This window comes from Cryptotermes secundus, unplaced genomic scaffold (genome assembly GCF_002891405.2).
Source record: "Cryptotermes secundus unplaced genomic scaffold, Csec_1.0 scaffold174, whole genome shotgun sequence".
NCBI classification, from domain to species: Eukaryota; Metazoa; Arthropoda; class Insecta; order Blattodea; family Kalotermitidae; genus Cryptotermes; species Cryptotermes secundus.
Genome location: NW_019734351.1, coordinates 769,581 through 789,591, shown reverse-complemented (window position 1 = coordinate 789,591; position 20,011 = coordinate 769,581). Strand labels below are relative to the sequence as shown.

The 20,011-nt window shown below is 38.4% G+C and overlaps 1 protein-coding gene across 3 annotated transcripts in view; it reads right to left on the bottom strand.

Moving 5' to 3' along the window:
- Positions 1-2,281: 2,281 nt before the first annotated feature.
- LOC111868782 (sodium/potassium/calcium exchanger 3) overlaps positions 2,282-20,011 on the bottom strand; it is a 76,255-nt gene continuing 58,525 nt past the window's right edge. For all 3 annotated transcript variants that reach the window (XM_023859746.2, XM_023859747.2, XM_023859748.2), the window contains 4 exons: positions 14,721-14,867; positions 13,160-13,390; positions 8,677-8,778; positions 2,282-5,621 (listed from right to left, as the gene is read on the bottom strand). In XM_023859746.2, coding sequence (XP_023715514.1) covers positions 5,287-5,621; positions 8,677-8,778; positions 13,160-13,390; positions 14,721-14,867 — 815 coding nt within the window. In that variant the 3' untranslated portion in view covers positions 2,282-5,286. The remainder of the gene's footprint in view (positions 5,622-8,676; positions 8,779-13,159; positions 13,391-14,720; positions 14,868-20,011) is intronic.

Genomic DNA, 20,011 nt, shown 5'->3' with positions numbered 1-20,011 from the left:
TTTCCCCACACCAAGAAAAAGAATGGTATGATAAGAACTTAACTCATGGACTTGCTGATAATATAAAATAAAAGAAACATATATTGTGAAGATATGTGTTAGTATGAGCAATAACTGTTATTTTAACCATCAGTATTTTATATTTATATTTATATTTTGTCATTATTCATCGATCCATTGAGGTACATAACCACTGAATATAGAAATTGTCAGTAGATTACATCGATATATAAAATGTTTTTATCTAAGCAGTCATAGGGGCACGTGGTAGCGTAGTTGGTGGAGGCACTATGCTACAAGTCGGAAGGTCGCGGGTTCAAGTCCCGTTGAGGTCATTTGATTTTTTTCAATTGACCTAATCCTTCCAACCGCACTATGGCCCTTGGGTCAACTCAGCCCCTAACAGAAATAAGTACCAGGAATTAATTAAATAATTTTCCTGGGGAGCAAAGCATGGCGGGTGTGTAGAGCTGACAACCTTACCACCATCTTTGAGCCGATTGTCTAGAAAATGTGGGACCCTCAACGTCTCACAACCCAATGGGCCTTCATGACCTGTTACAGGGATAGGTTTACTTTTTACTTTCTTTTTTACTAAGCAGTCATGTTGTTAAATATGCATGAAGTGACTTCCCTGTACTAGGAACATACCAATTACAATCAAAATATTAACTACTGATATTCGTTTTGGTACAAAAATTTCTGAAGAAACAACATTCTACATAATACCTCACACACTATTATATGAAATTCATATTCAACAATACATTCTGTATCTCAAAAGTCACCTTATAAAATCACTGTTACTACAGCAATTCATCATGACTAGTAACTGTTAATCTCACTTACTTACTTCATGCACTTTTAACACGGCTTCTCAGACCAAAGGATATTCGGTATTCATGGTTAATTAAAGTGAAATACAGTTACTATTAGTACTCACACATATCCTCATAATATGTGTGTTTTTTTTTATTTTGTAGTATCAACAAATGTATGAATTTAGTTTTTTGTTGTGCTTCTTTTATTCAGAAAATATTTACACTCTAAAATTTTCAGTCTGTATAATACGGTGCAAATTAATTGAAAACTGACTCCATACACGTACTTCAGAAAGATAAATATAAAGGATAACATGACAATTGAAAACAACGTTTATAGTTAATGTACTACTGATGTTGACCTTTGAGGTCAAAACATGCAGTGGTTTTAAATGAAAAAAAAATTAATCATCATTGAAGTTATGTTTGCTGTTATTAAAATAAATTTGATATTTATAAAGGCTGAACACAACACAATGCAGAATTAAAATAAAACGAGACAACATTTCACTCCATAACTTTGTGCCATAGTTCTCTCTATAAACATTCCTTGTAAAAATGCTGGTGTTCATTTTTTCAGTATCTTTGCTTTTGAAGTTATTTCTCAATGGCAGAAATATATGCAGTGCACTTCTTGTAACTGGCCTTTGGAGTTATCAAATTTTGGGGATTTCCAAGATTAGTAATAATTTTATGGATTTTATAGCATAAAGGGACTGAGCCTATGTAATCTACTGCTACAGTTAGAGCTCATAAGAGATAGTGCTAGCTGATAAAATGTTCCATTTACAGCTGTAGAAATATAAATATTCTGATCTAATTGGTCAATTGTATATCATTATTGCTTTAGGCTCCTCTGGACACATCACTGTAAATTGCTGTTATTCTTAATAAATATTGTTCGAAATTTTCATTAACATTGTTAACAGAACCTGATGATTCAACACTATTAACAAAGCCCGCCATCTGACCTGCTTTAGAGCCAGTTCCATCCACTTTCAGTCACCACTAAATCTTCAAATTGGTCACGTTCTGGTAGTTTTCCCACCAGAATTGTGTATTTATTCGTTACTTCATCCCATCCTACTCTCATGACCAGCGCACTGTAACCCCTAGATTTTACTATTCTAATGACACTAGGAGTTGTGTATAGATCACTGAATTCCTCGTTATGCAATATCTTAGACAGCTTGCTTCATAGGACCAAGTGTTTTCTTGAGCAGTGTGTTTTCAGGCATGTTTTCCCTCTAATGCATTTTTATTTTCAAATTATACATATGTTTTCTCTAAATATAAAATAATAATCATCTTGAAGGATGCTGTCTGGTGCCATGTAGATCTTGTGTGAACTGACTGCAGTCACCTGCTCACGCTGGTTCCTTGCTCATGAATTTTTCTACCCAGAAGATGGAATCGATATGTTCCTCCAAAACGTCAGTTCACACAAGATCTTCACGGCGCCACATCCCAGAAGACAACATTCTTCATAGTCACCAGTGTGAAAATCTCAAATTTTACACTGAACATCTTAATTGTGTTTTCAACTAACTTCCCTAAAAACGTCACTTTCTACATTAGTTAAGGGGGAGTTAACTCTAATTCAGTTAATCCTTTGTGCTCTACTCTGAAAGGCATGGCCTGAAACTATCTGTAAAGTACCACCTTTAAAAATACTACTGACTTACTGGTCCTTAGTCTTTTCCTCTGTCCATGATATAAGCTTATTATAGGGATAAAATGGGTTTAACATGGTCATAAATTTTCTGAGTTGATTTTTAACAAACATTTTCAGTTACTGTGTTTGTTACATTGATTATTCATAATTATAAAAATTCAACTATGGGTTTGAGGAGCCTTCTTTAGATTAGAATTTGTAGTGGCAAAAGGTTTCACATTTTATTTCAAGGCAATTATGGGAGATAAAATATTCTTGGATTATAAATAAACTGTAAGGTTTGGAGAACTGTACCAGAGTTCCATATTCTTAAAGAAAAACACAATGAGTGTCTGCTCTGATCTCTACTTTGTAATACAGTAAATTATTATGTCATTATTTTAATACTGGATTATAATTGCAAATGTCTATTATTCCATAAACTCTGAGACTCAAAGTCACAATGTAGAATATCATTTTACAACATTTCTCCTAATTTCAATACTAAAAACTTTGTATTAACATTTATGTCACATGTACACTTTCTCATTCAGATAAAGTTGCTGAGTATAGTGCGATTATATCATCCATGTATCCATAAACAAGTGCCAAAATTTTGTTTCAATTTGTTCTCAGAACATTTCAGTATTTGGTAAGTGCAGAATAACTCATTCAGTTCCCTTAGACAATTCCCCAGACACTTTCAGTCCTCTCTGAACAAAATATACAGTGCACTCAGGATGGAGGCAAATAAGGAATTAAGTTGCAATGCTGACTTCAGATTCACCTGTCATACACATAAGATTTGAAAGGACATTCAGTAATTTGCTTATTATGTTAGCTGTTTACCAAACACACCTAATGTTAGTTTAAAATATATTTTTTTCATCTGGTAGCACACAAAACCACATATGTCTGTCCATTTTTGGGTTTTTGTATACATCTTGAGCTCAATTAAAATCCTGCAGAAGTATCTTAAAACTTTTCTTTCCATTCCAAAGTAATATTTCTGAAGTGTGTAACTCAGGCCATTGTGTCCTACCAAGATACTTACCATATATTCAGTCCAATTGGAAATATAAATTAAGGAAGTGCTCACAGTAATGTTCTGCAGAATGCTTGTCTTGTTATGGGTCTATCCTATGATATCAAATTTAAACCCACCTCTCAGCACCATGGTGCTATTTAATTTAATATGACTTATAAACGTAGCCAAAGTATATAAAAATATTGCAAGCCTGGGTCACTTCAAGATGCATCATAATTAAAATGTAATTTCTTTAAATAAAGGGAACTTAGTCTCCATACTAAACCACACATATTAAAAATTTGCACAGTGTCAAATACATTCAGGATTGGTTTAAAAAAGACTGCATTTAAACAAAACTGAAGTTCTAAATCCTTTATTCTTCTAGTGAGATGGCAAGGAAGTGCTCTTCATATAATTCCTGTATAGCTTGATGAAGTACTTGAAAGAAAAGACCGCACAGATCTCTCCTCTACTCTGTCGCTGTCAATCATATGTAACTTTCCTTGAACCATAAAAACAAATTGCTGTCATACTACATGTCTGACATATTTTTTGCTCATACGGTTGAGGCTATCCTAGTAAATTGGAAGCAGAAAGTTGAGTTTTGTAATGTTTTCATGAATGGTAAATTCATAAAGGTGAGGGCCTCCTCATTGTGTTGAGGATTACCATAGCAAGTTTAATTCTGAATTTGAACCCTCTCAGTGGATTGAAGCCATGAAGGTCATGGTTTGATCTATCTCACTGATTTCAATTCATAAAGTCCAGAGCTATATAAATAGGCTGAATTCATAAAATTAAGAGCTATCTCTGATTTGGATCCATGGACTTAGGGGTCGACTGAATGAACTGATTAAAAAATTTTGAGGCATAAATGGACGAAATTCCTGAAGTTAAGAACTATCTCAAATTGTTCATCACATGAAGTTCAGGTTATTTCAATTAGTTGGAATTAGGTAGTTAAGCGTTACTCAGTGGGTAGGATTCATAAAGTTGAATGTAGCTGTAATGATGGATTTAATTTCATAAGTCAAGAATTGTTTCAATGATATAGATTTGTATACATGAGGTTATGCTAGTTAGTTAAATTCATGAGGATGGAAGTACCCAAGGAAGATGGATTAGTGAAGTTGAGGGCTATGTCAGGTGGCTGAATTCATAAAGTCCTAGTGAGCTGAATTCATGAAGCTGAGACTGTCACAGTGTTGTATTCATTACTTCATTTTATTCAGTATTTCAATGACATGGACAAATGAAGTTGAGCGCTGTCTTATTATGTTGAATTTAAAAGGATGAAGCTGTCTTAGTGAATTCAGTTCATTTAGTTAAGAAATAATTTAATGGGCTGAATTCATTAAACTGAGGGTAGCACAGTCAGTTTTGATTCATGAAGTTCAGAATTTCTCTGCGATTTGGATTAATGGTGTTGAGGTTATCTCACTGAGCTGGACTTGTAAAATTGGTGTCTTATCTCATTAGGTTCGTTTCATGAAGTTGAAGTTGCTGTAGTGGATTTTAATCATGAAGTTTGGTTTCCATATATCTGATTGCTTGAATTCATGGAGTTAAAGCATGAGAATTAAAATTATGGTAATGTTTTTGGCTTTTTGTAGGATGTTTGTGCTCCTGCTGTCAGATAATTTTCAGTTGATTGCAATTTTACAGGGAGGAAACAGATGTATCTTTAAAGAGCATGCTGAATCCCAAGGTCAAACATCAGATTCAGCTGTTCTCTCTTGTCATTAAATGTCACCACAACACATCTCTCACTTTACAGATGTTCACCGTCCACATGTTGGCAGGTTCACCATAAAGAAAACATTGAGTTCAATAAGGGATGCAAGCACAAGAAACATTCCATACATAATCAGGCAGGCCTGGCCCACCTTGCGGTCCAGTTGGAACTTGTTGCACGAAAAGGTGGCATACAACAGTAGTAGAGTTGACAATAAAGATATGGCACTATATTCGAGTCCCCGTGAATTGATCCCTACGAAGTGTTGTCCTTCGGTGGTAGGCAAAAATGAAGCTTTAATGAGCCATGGCAGTCCCAGACACAGCAAGATGTCAAATGTATTTGAGCCAATGGAATTGCTAATTCCCATAGACCCATGCCCTGTAACAGACAGCAGCAATTTCAAAGTTATACCAGTGCCCACGTAGAATCATAGTTATGCAATTTGTTATACTCTTTCTTTGAGGAGACTGACACATAATGACTCAATTTAGCAAGAATTAAGGTGAATGTATTTCAAGCAGTGTTATGTTAGAGAGTGGAGGAGAGAAGGTAGTAGTAGTTCATTTTATCAATCTCCAATATTTATCCCATTTTCAGATATTGTGCTCTGTAGGTCTATACACTATGTTTTAGTACACTGAATATGCTAAGTGACAATGAATCTTAATGTTTTACTTATATTGGCGGGTACACCAAACACAATTTATGTACTTTATAGACCATGTAAAAATTTATTAAGCATGGTAAATTTCAGTTGCAAGAGTGTTAGTGTTTGAATAAATTCCTTTGTATCACTGGTTCTGCTATAATACTAACATTCACACATATGTGTTTTCCCTATCAAAAATGCATTAAACCAAATGTTCCATCTGGTATTACCAATACACCTTTAAAGTGTAGTGACTCTGGATTTCATTATGAGATTTGACAATTACTTCAATAGCAGTTATATAAAATATAACATTTTGTTTAATCCAATTCTCTTCAAATAATTTTTAAATAAGAGGAAATGAAAGACACACCTATGGAGTTTGACGTATGATAATATGAATAAAGTATAAAAAGAGAAGAAGCAATGCTGATGCAATTGTGAATAGAGAATGTTACATAACCTTAGCTGGTGACACAGTGGCATTAATAAGTGTACAGCTGAACCTAATCTACAGCTGAATGCAATAGCTTCCAGTAACATGAAGAGGTAAAACACCTTGTTTGGTGACAAGATAGGGGATTCAGATAAGTTAGAAAAGTTGGGTTAGGTTAATAGTTCTAAATAAAGCCTGTGCACGTTGAGAAGCCATACAATTAGTACTCTTCACTGAACATTATTAAGAATGTCGAGTCATGGACAATGGGACGTGTGGGGCTTGTGTAAAATATGAGGGAGAATGAGGAGAGAAACCGTTTTGGATGCCTAGTCACAGATTATGGAATAATACTGAAATGGTTGTTAGGATATGGATCAGAATAGTGCTGAAAGGTAATGGTAGATTGGTAATGAACTTTCAGATTCCATAAATGGTGGAGAATATCATGATTCAGATGAGTGTTAGTTACTCATGATTCGCTCTGCTCCATGGAGTTAGTTTTAAATAAAACCTATTATGTAATTCAACACTGTATTGCAAAGCTATACCCAAATAAAAATGCAACTGTCAGTATGTCACAAGTAAGGAGCAAGAAAAGCAAAGTAGTCCCTGTGCGTAATCACGAGGGAGAGCCAGTAAATAGGTCACAAATGGAAGTAAAACAGCTGTAATGAATGTACATAATAAGTTCTCTTTGTGTGTCAGTAGGTAGTAATATAGTCCACCTTCATGACGGTCTAAGTAGCAGAAGTACATGCACAAGTTCACAGGTTGGTTTAAGTAGTCAAAATGGCGTCCGTGCCTGAGGAGTATTCTACCAAAGAGCAGCGACCTGTTGTGTGCTTTTTCTGTGAGAAAGAGACTCAATGTAAAGGATGTTCATAAAGGAAAGTTTCCTGTTTATGGTGGGAAGTGTTTGTCATGTAAAGTGGTTCACAACTTGGTCGGAAAATTCTCTCAAGGATGTTCAAAAGTCGCAGATGATGCCTGACCGGGTTTCCCCGTTGAGACTGCGACAGAAGCAACTGTGTAGCAGATGGAAGAGCTCATTCTTGCTGACAGGAAGAAAACGGTAGACAGTGTAACAACCACACTACGGTGTTCCCATTGTTTAGCATGCAGTATAATGAACGAGGATTTGATGTTTCAGAAAGTGGGCGCACAGAGAACTGAAGGATCTAGAAAAAATGAACCAAATGGTTCTTTCCTTGCAACATCTCTTACAGTATGTGAAGGAGAAGATATGCTTAACAGGCTTGTTACTGGGGACGAATCAGTGGCGCATCACTACCAACCCAAATAAAAGTGTGTTTCAGTGCAATGGAAACATTCTAGATCACCTTCCACCGAAAACCTTTAAGGTTATGCTATCAGCTGGGAAGGGTATGCCTACTGTGTTCTGGGAACCCCAGGTAGTACTGTTAGCCCATTTGCAGAAGCATAGCAAAATGTGAATTCTGCATCATACTGTGGAGTTCTGTTGAAGCTTTCAGATGTAATTTGCAGAAAAGGTCCAGGCCAAGTGGCAAGAGGGGTCCTGCTTCATCATGACACTGCCCAGTGACTGAGCCCAAGTAACCAGGAGAGTTCAAGAACTACAATGGGAACTTCTTGAACATGTGCCTTATAACTCTGACTCCATCTGTTTAATCCACGAAAAAGCCACCTTGGTGACAAAGGTTTCACTGATGACGAAGAGGTCAGATATTTCGATGTTGCGGGTTTCGATGCACTGGTAAAACAACTGGACAAGTGTATCAATGTCGGTGAAGAATATGTTGAGAAATTAATATTTTTCAGGCCCAAATATATCGTGTTTTACATTTTATAACCATTTGTGACCAATTTACTGACTCTCCCTTATAATCCAGCATCACATCATGAAGATGTATAGTGAAGTGGAGGTATAGTTCCACCATTCTTGACCTCGATATTAGATAAAGTTGTTGTGGTCAGCTTCACACTCTGGCCTGTGTATTCCCGGGGACAGAACCCCTGGTACCCATTGAACAGCAAGCTGAGTGGGCTCCAGGGCCTGTCTGAATACTGTGGAGAGAAGAAAAATCTCTTGCCCATGCCAGAAACTGAAACCCTGCCATTCAGCCCACAGTCTGTCTCTACACTGACTGAGCTATCCTGGCTCTTACATCAGATGTTAGTAACTGAATTTACTGCAAACCAAAATGGAACATATAATTTTAAAAACTATAAGACATCAATGTTTTCCTTTATTTTAACATCTTTCCCTCAATATTTATTCATGTTTTTGTTTCTTAATAATTTTGTTATGGATTTTTATACAAAAAAACATTCCATCACGTTTTGTAATATGTAAATCTACTCACCCTGTTTAGCCACAATCACACTAGAGACTGCTTCTGGGACACTGGTCCCTGCTGCCAGGAATGTGATACCCATAACTGAATCTGGAATTTTTAGTGTGTCGCCTGAAAAGTATTAGAAAAATCAGACATTGCTCTTAATTAAACCAGTCAGCTTAAAGAAGACTAATGAGTTCATGGCTGAATGCATCTACCGACTAAGTCCATTGCCCAGGGTACTCCTTGAAACAATGATAGGTTATAATGTAAGATTTTAAGCTTCCATAGTGAACAAATGTGCTAAAATCTTCTCAGGCGATTAGGCATGTCAGTACTGACTTAAAACCAGCATTTCAGAGATATAACATTGACATGGCTGATCTCTCAAAATTATTTTAGCACATCGATAGATATTCATCTGGTCACAAAATTACATAGAATCGGAAGCTTAATTAAAATGTTCACAAAGGCCTACCATTGGACCCTATGTCTGGTATTTGTGGGAGAATTGTATAGCAATAATAAGTTGTAATAATATCCCGCCATTTCAATTCGTTTTGCGGAAAGTGCTGACATTATATAACATAAAACATTTTAAGCTGGCAGCAGGGTACGACAGCGGTCACTCACACTGCGGCCCTTTCCAAGTTCTGTTCAAAGGAATTAGCTTATTTACAAATATTTCTAGTCGGAATCCCTCGCCTTTTATAACACTGTTGCTCAATAAAACCCCGTCTGTCTTCAGTTTCTCGCCCTTGACCGTACAGAAAAGATACAGCTGACGAAAGGTTCTCAGTGTGGAAAGTTCAGTTCTGTGTTGCACTAGAGTGATTCATTTTATCACGATACCTAAAGCAAAGCCATTTAAATCGTGTCATTTAAAGTAGATTGTAGCTGAATTTGGAGATGATATATTTTCAACTGACATTTTATACTGTACGATTTTTTTATTTATCATTAATTAGCAATCTGAATTTACATTCTATGAGCTAATTTGCTGTCATGTACAATAATTATTCTATTGTACTAAGTTGGCTTGAAGAGCTGTAATCTATCGATTACGCCTCAGTTTTCCTGGAGATCGTTTGGCCAAGTTCGTCTTAGTCTTCTGTATTGTGTAGGTTGAAGGAGAGCTTCTATTGCGTTGTTGGGGTGAGATTCCAGTTTCTGGTAATGTTTTTGGATTCTGTCTGTGATTACGGTTCTTACATATGGGATCTTGAGGTCGGTGTGAAGAGTTTGGTTTGACACGTACCAAGGTGCGTCAACTATGGCTCTAAGTATTTTGGATTGACTTCGCTGGATGATTGCTATGTTGGACTTGCTGGCGCAGCCCCAGAGCTCAATGCCGTATGTCCATATGGGTTTAATTATTGTTTTGTAGATCAGTAGTTTATTATCTATTGTTAGGTGAGATTTCCGACCTATTAGCCAATTTATTTCCTTGAACTTAATTTCGATTTGTTGTCTCTTCTTCGCTATGTGGTGTTTCCAGTTTAATGTTGAGTCCAGGTGTAGTCCTAAGTATACTGTAAGATGAGTGACACAGAATTAGCAGCATAACAAAAGTTTCACGGCACGACATATCGCCCGCAACAAGCGTATACGAGCAGTGCGAATTTCGAACAAAAAAATGTGCAAATGTTACTGCAACAGTGTTCATCTGATGGCGGAAATAAGTCATCGGATTTTTTCAGAGATCTGTGTGACGCTCTGGTGTCCGCAAATATTCCATTTTGGGCTCTGAAAAATGAAAAACTAAAAATTTTCTGGAAGTGAATTGTGGTCGTTCTATCCCGGATGAATCCACTTTCAGGAAAAACTACCTTTCCAAGCGCTACAACAATATCCTGGAAACGATTAGGAAAATTTTCGTTTCCATTGATGAGACCTGCAATACGGAGGCTCGCTACGTGGCAAATGTCATCATTGAAACCTTGGAGAATGATGGACCAGGTAAAGTTGTTCTGCCTATGAGTGAGGTGCTAGAATCCGTTCATCATTCCACAGTTTGTAAACTCTTTGACAGGTCGATGATTCTACTGTGGCCAGAGGGTATACGACACGACTACTTCTTGCTTTTTGTGACCAATGAGGCCCCATATATTTTAAAAGTAGGCACGTCAATAAAGTCGTTTTATGTGAAACTGGTGCACGTTACTTGCCTAGCCTAGAGTGACGGAGGAAGTGAGATCAAAATTTCCTCAAGTGGATGCCCTCGTGTCGTGGACGAAGAAGATTTTCGTCAAGGCTTCAACTCCTAAAATGCAGTTGTGTTCAACTGCTCCCGGAACCCATCATTACAAGGTGGGGAACGTGGATTGATGCTACAGTTAACTATTGCGATCATTTTCGGATAGTGAAAAACACTGTAGATTCAATGAAGACGGAGGATGCGAGGGCAATTGAAGCTGCTCAGGAACAGTCCTCATGCAGCGAAATGGAAGGACAGCTGGCCTTCATAAAGGCAAATTTAAGTTCCTCGACGGAAGGAATCAAATTCTTACTGGAGAAAGGAGCAACACTAGATTCACTCGCTCTGGTGAAAAAATATCCAGTGATTTCGAGAAAGTATCAGGGGACATTGGGAAAATGGTGTTAAGAAAAATGGAACATGTTCTAGATAAAAACTCAGGTTATGAAACACTATGCAGCATTCTAACAGGAGAGTCCTTCAGCGCTTTCAGTGTTGAAGAGAAACTTACTGCTAGTGATTTGGTACACTTCAAATACGCTCCTATTGTGTCTGCAGATGTGGAAAGGAGTTTCTCCAAGTACAAGAATGTGCTGTCGGACAATAGACACTCACTCACTTCGAGAATCTCCGCATGTTGACTGTCATCTATTGCAACTCTGAATGAGGCGACACTTAAATATTGGAATATTTACCGTATATGTACATTTGATAAGCCTTCCAACGCGGTAGAAAAAAATCGTATTAAACATTTAGCTTCAAATTCAATCATATATTGCTTAATTTTCAAAATAAAAACGAGGACGAACATAAAAGAGTAACGTTGAGTTCACAGTGTTAATAAAGATTAAAAATACAGTTTAAAACGATTAGTATGTTTTTCATGACATGATACAGTTTGGGTCGTTTTTTAACTTTCAGACAGTTATTCTGGATTTTCGGTCATTTTATAGGTATTTTTTCTGGATTTGTTTTGTCATTTTTAAAATATTTTTTAGGTCATCAAAATCCGGGCCCTGATTATCACATACAGTTTCTGAATTGGACAGTACCTAATTAAATTTGTTTGCATAGCTTACAGATATCTTTATTTGTTAGTTTAATTAGTGTCCTATTTTTGGTTTGTGTATTTCTATACACAAACATATATATTTCTATTCTATAAAAATATAAGTTCTGATCCAAATTTCAGTAGTTGTATGAATGTATAAGGGGTGGGCCTTCTCGGGCCTTGCAACGCGGCCTACAGTGATCTATTGTGCTTTTCAGTAGTTGTAACATGCTAAATACTTAATTCAATTTATTGTAAACAATAAACCAGGGAGCAACATACTTGTCATCTTACCATCACGTTTGTCACTGTTTTGTGTATTGACTGTAGTGGAATTAGATTTTTCCTGTTTCTAACCTAACATTGTGACATAATAAGTACCTCTATTTGTATTCACGAAGAACCCAATTTTAATACCAACAGGGAATAGGTATTCTGGCTGAAGGTACTCAATCGTTTCATACATTTTCAAAGACTTACTTACTAACTTACGGAGCTGAGCCCTTCTTGAGGAGAAGCCAAATCTGCAGCTACTCAAGAATTTCCCAGCTTTTTAAGGAACCCAAAGATTCATTACTGCGTTCACAAGAGCCCTCAACTGGTCCCTATCCTGAGCCAGATAAATCCAATCCATACCATCCCATCTTATCTCTCTGAGATCCATTTTAATATTGTCCACCCACCTACGCCTTGGTCTTCCCAGTGGTCTATTTCGTTCTCGCTTTCCCACAATATCCTATATGCATTCCTTTTGTCCCCCATTCGTTCTACATGCGCTGCCCTCCTCATCCTCCTTGACTAGATCATTCTAATTATACTTGGAGAATGGTACAATTTATGAAGATCCTCATTACGCAGTTTCCTCAAATTTCCCGTCACTTCATCCCTTTTCGGTCCAAATATTCTCCCTTAATGTCAGAGCCCAAGTTTCACACCCATACAGAACCACAGGCCAGTAACCTAAAATATATCACATTTATTTCCTTTCTTACTGACTTCTCTACAATAATTATCAGTACGTATGTCCAAGAACCAAGTTATAATTTTCATATAATCTCCAGCTGGCACGTGGATAATTTTTTTTGCATGTAAGGTTAAAGTAAATGCCGTATGTTAAAATTTTGTTTACCTGTGAACATCTAAAACGTTTATGTGTCCAAAAAGCTAACTATTTTACCATAATGTAAGATTTCTTCTCCGTGTGACCCTCACAAAAACAAGCGTTACGTACTATTCATAATTCCACAATGATGGAAACTCACCAATAATAGTGATCATCCATGCTACAACATAAGATAGGCTTCCAATCCAAACAATGCACATCAGGAAGGTAAGTGGAAACCAACGTTTGAAACGTGGTTTCTCACAATCTGGTATGGTAACAAGGAACACAAGATGAATTGGCCAAACAAGCAACCATATCAACTGACGCCACTTCTCCTTTCCATGGGGCCAGTGGAACATTGATGATGATGACAGAATTCCAGAGCCAGCTAGATGAAAAAAGAATTGCTATGATTGTAACTTTCCTTAAAGACAAATTCAAAATGTATTAAAATTACACAAAAATTGATATAATTTGATTACAGCATAGCAATAATTGCAGCGGCAAAGGAACATGATGATTTTTAAAATGTGGTATGATACCGCCTATGTGGTCTAGTGGTCAGCGTTCCTCGCTACAAATCCAGAGGCCCAGGTTCGATTGACGGAAATACCATATTTTTTTTCTGAGAATTAGTGGGTCTGGAACAGGGATTCGTTGCTCTGACCACGCGACACCCTCTATCCGCAAAAGTTGGCACTAAACTTCGCCGACAAGCGGCGGTCGCTCGGTCGGTATAGTTCACTTGCGGACTAATATCACGGAGTTTGTTTTTTTGTTTGGTATGATAATGAGATGGTGAAAACCATGTCGTTTGCTAGCTTAACTAGTGGCGTTGCAGTGGAGCGTGTAACATTATATGTTTATTGTTGCAATGTTTTTGAAGGTGGTGACACTGCTGTTAAAACGCAGCGAATATTTCTCAGGCATTTCAATATTGTTCGTCACTGAAAAGTTCCTTGCCACAATACCACACAGTTATGGGCAGAAAACTCGAGAACGAGTGCTTCCGCATTAAAGAAAATCCACCAGGCAGTGTGCGCAAAGTGCGATCGCCAGAGAATATTGAGGCCGTGAGGCAATCATTCATAAGGAGTCCTAGGCGATCAGCCAAGAGACATTCTGTTGCTCTAGGAACACCCGGTCGTAACATGAGAATATTACATAAGGATCTAAATTTCCATCCGTACAAAATGGCAGTGGTGCAAGAGTTAAGCGATCATGACGTGGCAAACCGTAGCTGAGCGTCTCATCAGAATTTTCTCCGACTATGTCATTATCCTTGTGACGGATGAAGCAGACTTCAATAAACATAATTTTCGCTGTGGGGCAGAGGAAAATCCACAGCATCTCCATCAACGGCCTCTTCTCTTCTCATCCTCCATCATGAGGATGGAAATGATATGTTTCTCTGAAAAGTCGGTTGACTCTCAGTGGACCAGTTGTATATGGCATTATATCCCAGAAGATGGAACACTACACAGCCACCGCTGTGACCTCAAATCCTACAATGCCAATGGTATAAAAATGTCAAGTCAATAGCATTTTAATGAAGAAACAGTAGCACAGGCTACCTGTTGTCAAGACAAGGCTCAACAAATTATCGCTGCCATTACTACAATTATTTAACAATTGTTAAATTTACAGGGGTGCATGTGAGTTCAAAATGATGTGGCACAACATACGAGAAATGTTTACTCAGGTAGTTTTGCACTTACAGTCATTATCCAGCTGTACTGCAAGCACAATCTGTGGTTCCACCATCAAAGCTGAAGCACCTTTAACGCTGCCATTTTGCTGTTGCTGCTGTGTTGTCACATCTTCACTATTTTGCTGTTGTAACGGCATTTGTGCCTCACCAGCCTCTGGCAACAACCCAACCAGAAAGACAGGCACATATTACTAAATAATTCATCTGTCTTTGAAGAAGCAATTGTCATGATTTTGAAGATTATAATATGAAATGTAACATAAATAATAATTTGGAAAAACTGAGAAACTTTAAGCTTTTATCATTCAGCACTGTCACTGTCGTGAAATTAAATGTCCCCATACTAGAATATGTGTTACAAACAGAATTTTAATTAAAAGTTTGACAGACTGAAAATATGGCGAATGCATATGGTGTAAAGAATTAGACTGGTTATAGTGTAGATGCAAATTCAAAGCAAGGATCATGCTATACCAAGTTTTAAAGCTTGGTATATGTGACACACGTGCGTAGAATGTTTCACGCAGAAGATTCCAAACAAAACAGAACTTCTCTTTCTTTCTTTCTCTCTCTCTCTCTCTCTCTCTCTCTCTCCTCTTGCTCCCACTTTGGTGCATAGGGCTGATTTCTCCGTTTCATGATCATTTTTACAGGCGGCAGGACTCCTTGGACGGGTGATCGGCTCGTCACAAGGCCTCTACCTAAACACAGGACAACACAAACACAGAATAAACGCATACACACACCAAACATAAATGCCTTGTGTGGGATTCGAACCAACGATCCCGGCTTCCGAGAGAGCGAAGACAGTACATGCCTTAGACCGCTAGGCTACCGTGACCGGCAAACACGCTATTACATCCACACACAAAAAATAAAATACATAAGTTTCTGACAAATCCAACGATATCGTGTATTAGCTACGCCAGGAACTTGCCGGACTCCTGATGATGATGATGAGAATACACTGCCATTAAATCAATGATTATATAATGTTTTGGAAGTTTTGGTCCGAACTTCCAGTCCAAAGTCATTTAACCTCTTTTGTATTATTCTTACACTACTCCTCGTTTATCGCCCCCTTCGCCTCTTTCTCTTTCCTCCCTTCATCATATATTTTCTTCTTCTTCTTCTGCGGTTCCATCTCGGAGTTAATCTCGTAACAATGAATCTTATAATGCCTGTACCAGAACTCTTTGATGGGGGATCGGCCCTTTACGATGTCCCTCACACTGAAATTAAGCAGACGTGAGAAATATTCATTTCCAAAACAGGATCCGAACCGTGTTCCCTGTGTGTGAGCTTCTTAACGCCTTGGGACCACCGAAATCGGCTCTTCGGGCAGTAATGTAAGATACAGTAATCCCTGTGCTTAACTAACTAAGCACTACGCCATGAAGGCGTATGGGGGAGTGTATGTATAGATCCACGTTTTCTTGACCTCGGCATTCGTTGGAGGTGAGTTGTCAGTTTCACGTTCCGGCTGCTTTATCCACTAGATACTAGACTGGGTGGGGTCCAGAGCTGGTCTGGACGCCGCGGAGAAGAGAAAATTTTTTACCTTACCGGGGCTCTCAACTCCGACCCCTCGGCCCACCAGCGCGTAGCCAGTCGCTGTCCGGCCCATGCTCCTCGGACAGTAAGTTTATCAATGTTAAAGCAATTCAAAGAGAAGTCAAAGAGTCAAGACGAACAAATGCAATGAAGTGCAACGCCGAGAGAACTAGATGAATCACTTTAAAGGGCAGTACAGTCTGCTCAAAACACAATGAACGTTGTACGCAAGACGCTACGACGCCTAGAACTCCTTTCCTTCTTACCAATTACTTCACTTAGAACCGACAGATGGTGGATCCATAAGAAGTCCCATTTAATCCGACAACTTCAAGGTGTGGCCTTTCCTATTCTGGGCTTCACGATTCGTTATTTGTTGGCTCGTTCTTTTTACTTTCCTTTCCTCCAAAGTTCCGTATAAAATATTAATCGCACTTATCTTTAAACTTGACTGTACTTCTCTCGGGCGTTCGAAATTAACCATCGGTCGACTGGCAAGAAAATAAAAAAGTTACGAGGAGAGTTGCGAGCAGTTACCCTGGCAGACACCCGTCTCCTTCCTCACAGACCTATTTACTACCCATTTCAAAAACACTATACCGTTACGCGGACTTTCCGTCTTCAATCCGAAACTTTTAGGGAACAGTAACAAACAAAATAACAGTACACAACTTTACGTGTGACGTTCTGACTGCAGTATATAGTCACGTGTAGGGGTGACTCTAGAGGGGGTCTGGATTGGTGAATGGATTTATTAACCATTATACGCACGACCCCGAACTACAAGCAATTACAACGTCACCGCTAATCTCCACAATTCACAAATCACTACAGCACCCGCTAAGTCTTTTCCCAGTCTGCCACGTGTTCACCAACCGTTCCTTGGCAACGGTTTCTACCAGTGGAGATTCTTCAGCTTCACGCATTCAGGTCCCATCTTCATAACCTCCCGTCCAGAACTCGAACTCACAATTGAACTCACTGCTCCAACTGTCCTGGTTATAACATCGCGGTATGGACCACATAAAAAATACCTTTCTTCTACTGTTGCGACCGTATCCGTTGCAACGGGAACGTGATTGTCATGCTGTTGCCTAGAAACGGCCGTAGCTTATTTGCCTATATCGCGGTCATTGCATGGCAACGACCGCACACGCTAGAATTTTAAATCGGGGGGATTATTTCAACAAACATTATGACTTTGCAAACATGACTTCAAATGAGATTTAAGGATCACAAATGGTGAGTATAAGGACTCAGAACGAGTCGATCGTGAGGTATTTGTAAATATTATCTCTGTATACACCTGGAGGGACTACTAACCGCTACGTTTACCGTAGGACAGCCTGTAGCCCGAGAGAGAAATAATCTGAAATTCAATACGGCCAACACAAGCACAAGCCCGCGGATCTATTCTGAACCACTTAAGTCCAATTCACACCATGAGCACCTGTTCCTTTAAGATGTATATTAAATACTTTAAAGACCAGTAGTTCTACATGTACTGCCCGCTTTAACATACCAAAACTCAGCATTCTACTCACGGAGCGCATTGGTGTGTTGCATGTGATTCTCACAACAAACAGCGACTGCTTCCTTGACAGCATTAACCGGCTGGGTTCTGTAGCGGAGACGTAATGTTTCCTGTGAGGTACGAACTGAATTTTGATATACTATCTAGAAGTGACATGAATGCAGGGGTCCAGTTGCAAAAAAAATATCTCTGGTCGTCAACCTCAAGGGGCTTGGCACTAAGACGAACTGATTGGCGGTAAACCGCCACCCATAAAGCAAATCTGATTCAGTGTTCAAAGTGTGAATATTATTCTCACTTATGTGCTCTGATGTTTCAGAAATGCCCAATTTCAAAAATATTTCTTCGCAAATATCCCCCCCACAAATCCATTCTATTCAATTCGATTCACATATTCAACCCATCATATCTTCATGACGGTTTAATATTGAGTTCATGACTAAGTAATACTTATCATTCCCCGCCAATTCTGAATCCCCCTCTCCTTCCCAAATCCCACGCTTTTTTACGGGATAATATGAAATTACGTTTCGTGGGTTTTAGTTTATTTAATATAGCAGTACTGTTTCAAACGGACTTAATCAAAGCTTGATTTATAGCCCAAAATAAATCGAGGTACAAATATAACGAAACGGTAGGCTAGATTTTACATTTATATATTATATGTTATTATTATTATTATTACCAGAGATATATTCATGAGGGATCAAAAATAATTTCGTTTTTATACGCAATACTGCAACGGTTTATACAAACAAAAAAATTATAAAATCAAAATTAATATATGTAAACACTAGAAAAATATATCCGCCACGATTTTGCATGGCAACATCCTCACCCGGACATGAATTAAAGTGTGCTGAAACAACACATCTGCTCATTCCTTCTACATTACCATACATCCTTCATAAACTCGTTAACACTTGTAACTACGTGTACTATATCCGGATTTGAGGTTCTCACAGCGGTGAATATGAAGAACATTATGTCATGTAGTCCTGTAGAAGTCCACCAATATTCCTTCGAAACGTTGGTGAACATCTACTGTACTACATGGCGTTACGCCCCAGGAGATAGTACTCCTTAGGCATATGCCTCATTAATCTTCTATCCGCATATTTATAAACATCATAGACATTTTAGACAGGGCACTTTAACCCCTTCACTGATACGCAACAAACGCTAAATTATTATCCTTTCTTATTATATCGTTGTCATGGAAACGAAAGGATGTGACACGTAACTGTTCTCACATTTACAGCCCTGGCGCCACATGCTGATAAGGCTTGTAAATACTAGACTGATCGCCTTATTCAAACAAAATTTTTCGCGTAAAACTATAAATGAGAGTATATAACGTACTAACATACCACAAGTCACATGCTTAATCATAAAAGTACATCCGTTTTGCTATGGCATGCGACAATTGACAATGATGAAATGCTTTTTCAAACATCTCTGCCACTCAGACCTCTAGTATTCACCCGAAAAATTCTCACCGCTGCTTCAGATTAATATTCATTGCACGGAATAAAAAGGTAAGGCAGGACACACATAAGTCGTAACTGCAAAACGCTCATACTCAGTTTCATAAAAAAAACTATCAGTTTTTCCTTAGTTTAATTAAGGAAATTTTCGTCCTAAGTATGTAAATGGCATATGAAAAAAGTCGAATTGGCCATGACCTATTTTAAAGCATTATCAGCATTCAGATTAAAACCTTTTGTCTTCTCCTCTACTGTCCAAAAACGTAAAAATCTCAATATATAAAACTATAATTTTGCCTGTATTTTTGTATGGATGTGAAAATTGTTCCCTGACATTAAAGAGAGAAAATAAAAGGTAAAGATGTCCCTGTGATTAACTAATTAAGCACCACGCCATGAAGGCGTGTGGGGGAGTGAATGTAGAGACCCACATTTTTTTGACCTTTGCACTAGTTTGAGGGGAATGATCACCTTCACGCCCCGGCCGCTTTGCCCCCGGGGAAAGAGCCCCCCGCACCCATTAGATAGGAGGCTTAGTGGGCCCCAGAGCCGGTCTAGATGACATGGAGAAGTAAAAATTCTTGCCCCAACCGGGCCTCAAACTCCGACCCTTTGGTCGANGCCTCTGTGGTCTAGTGGTCGGAGTTCCTGGATACAGATCCAGAGATCCGGGTTCGATTCCCGGCGCTACCAGATTTTCTTAGAAATACTGGGTCTGGATCG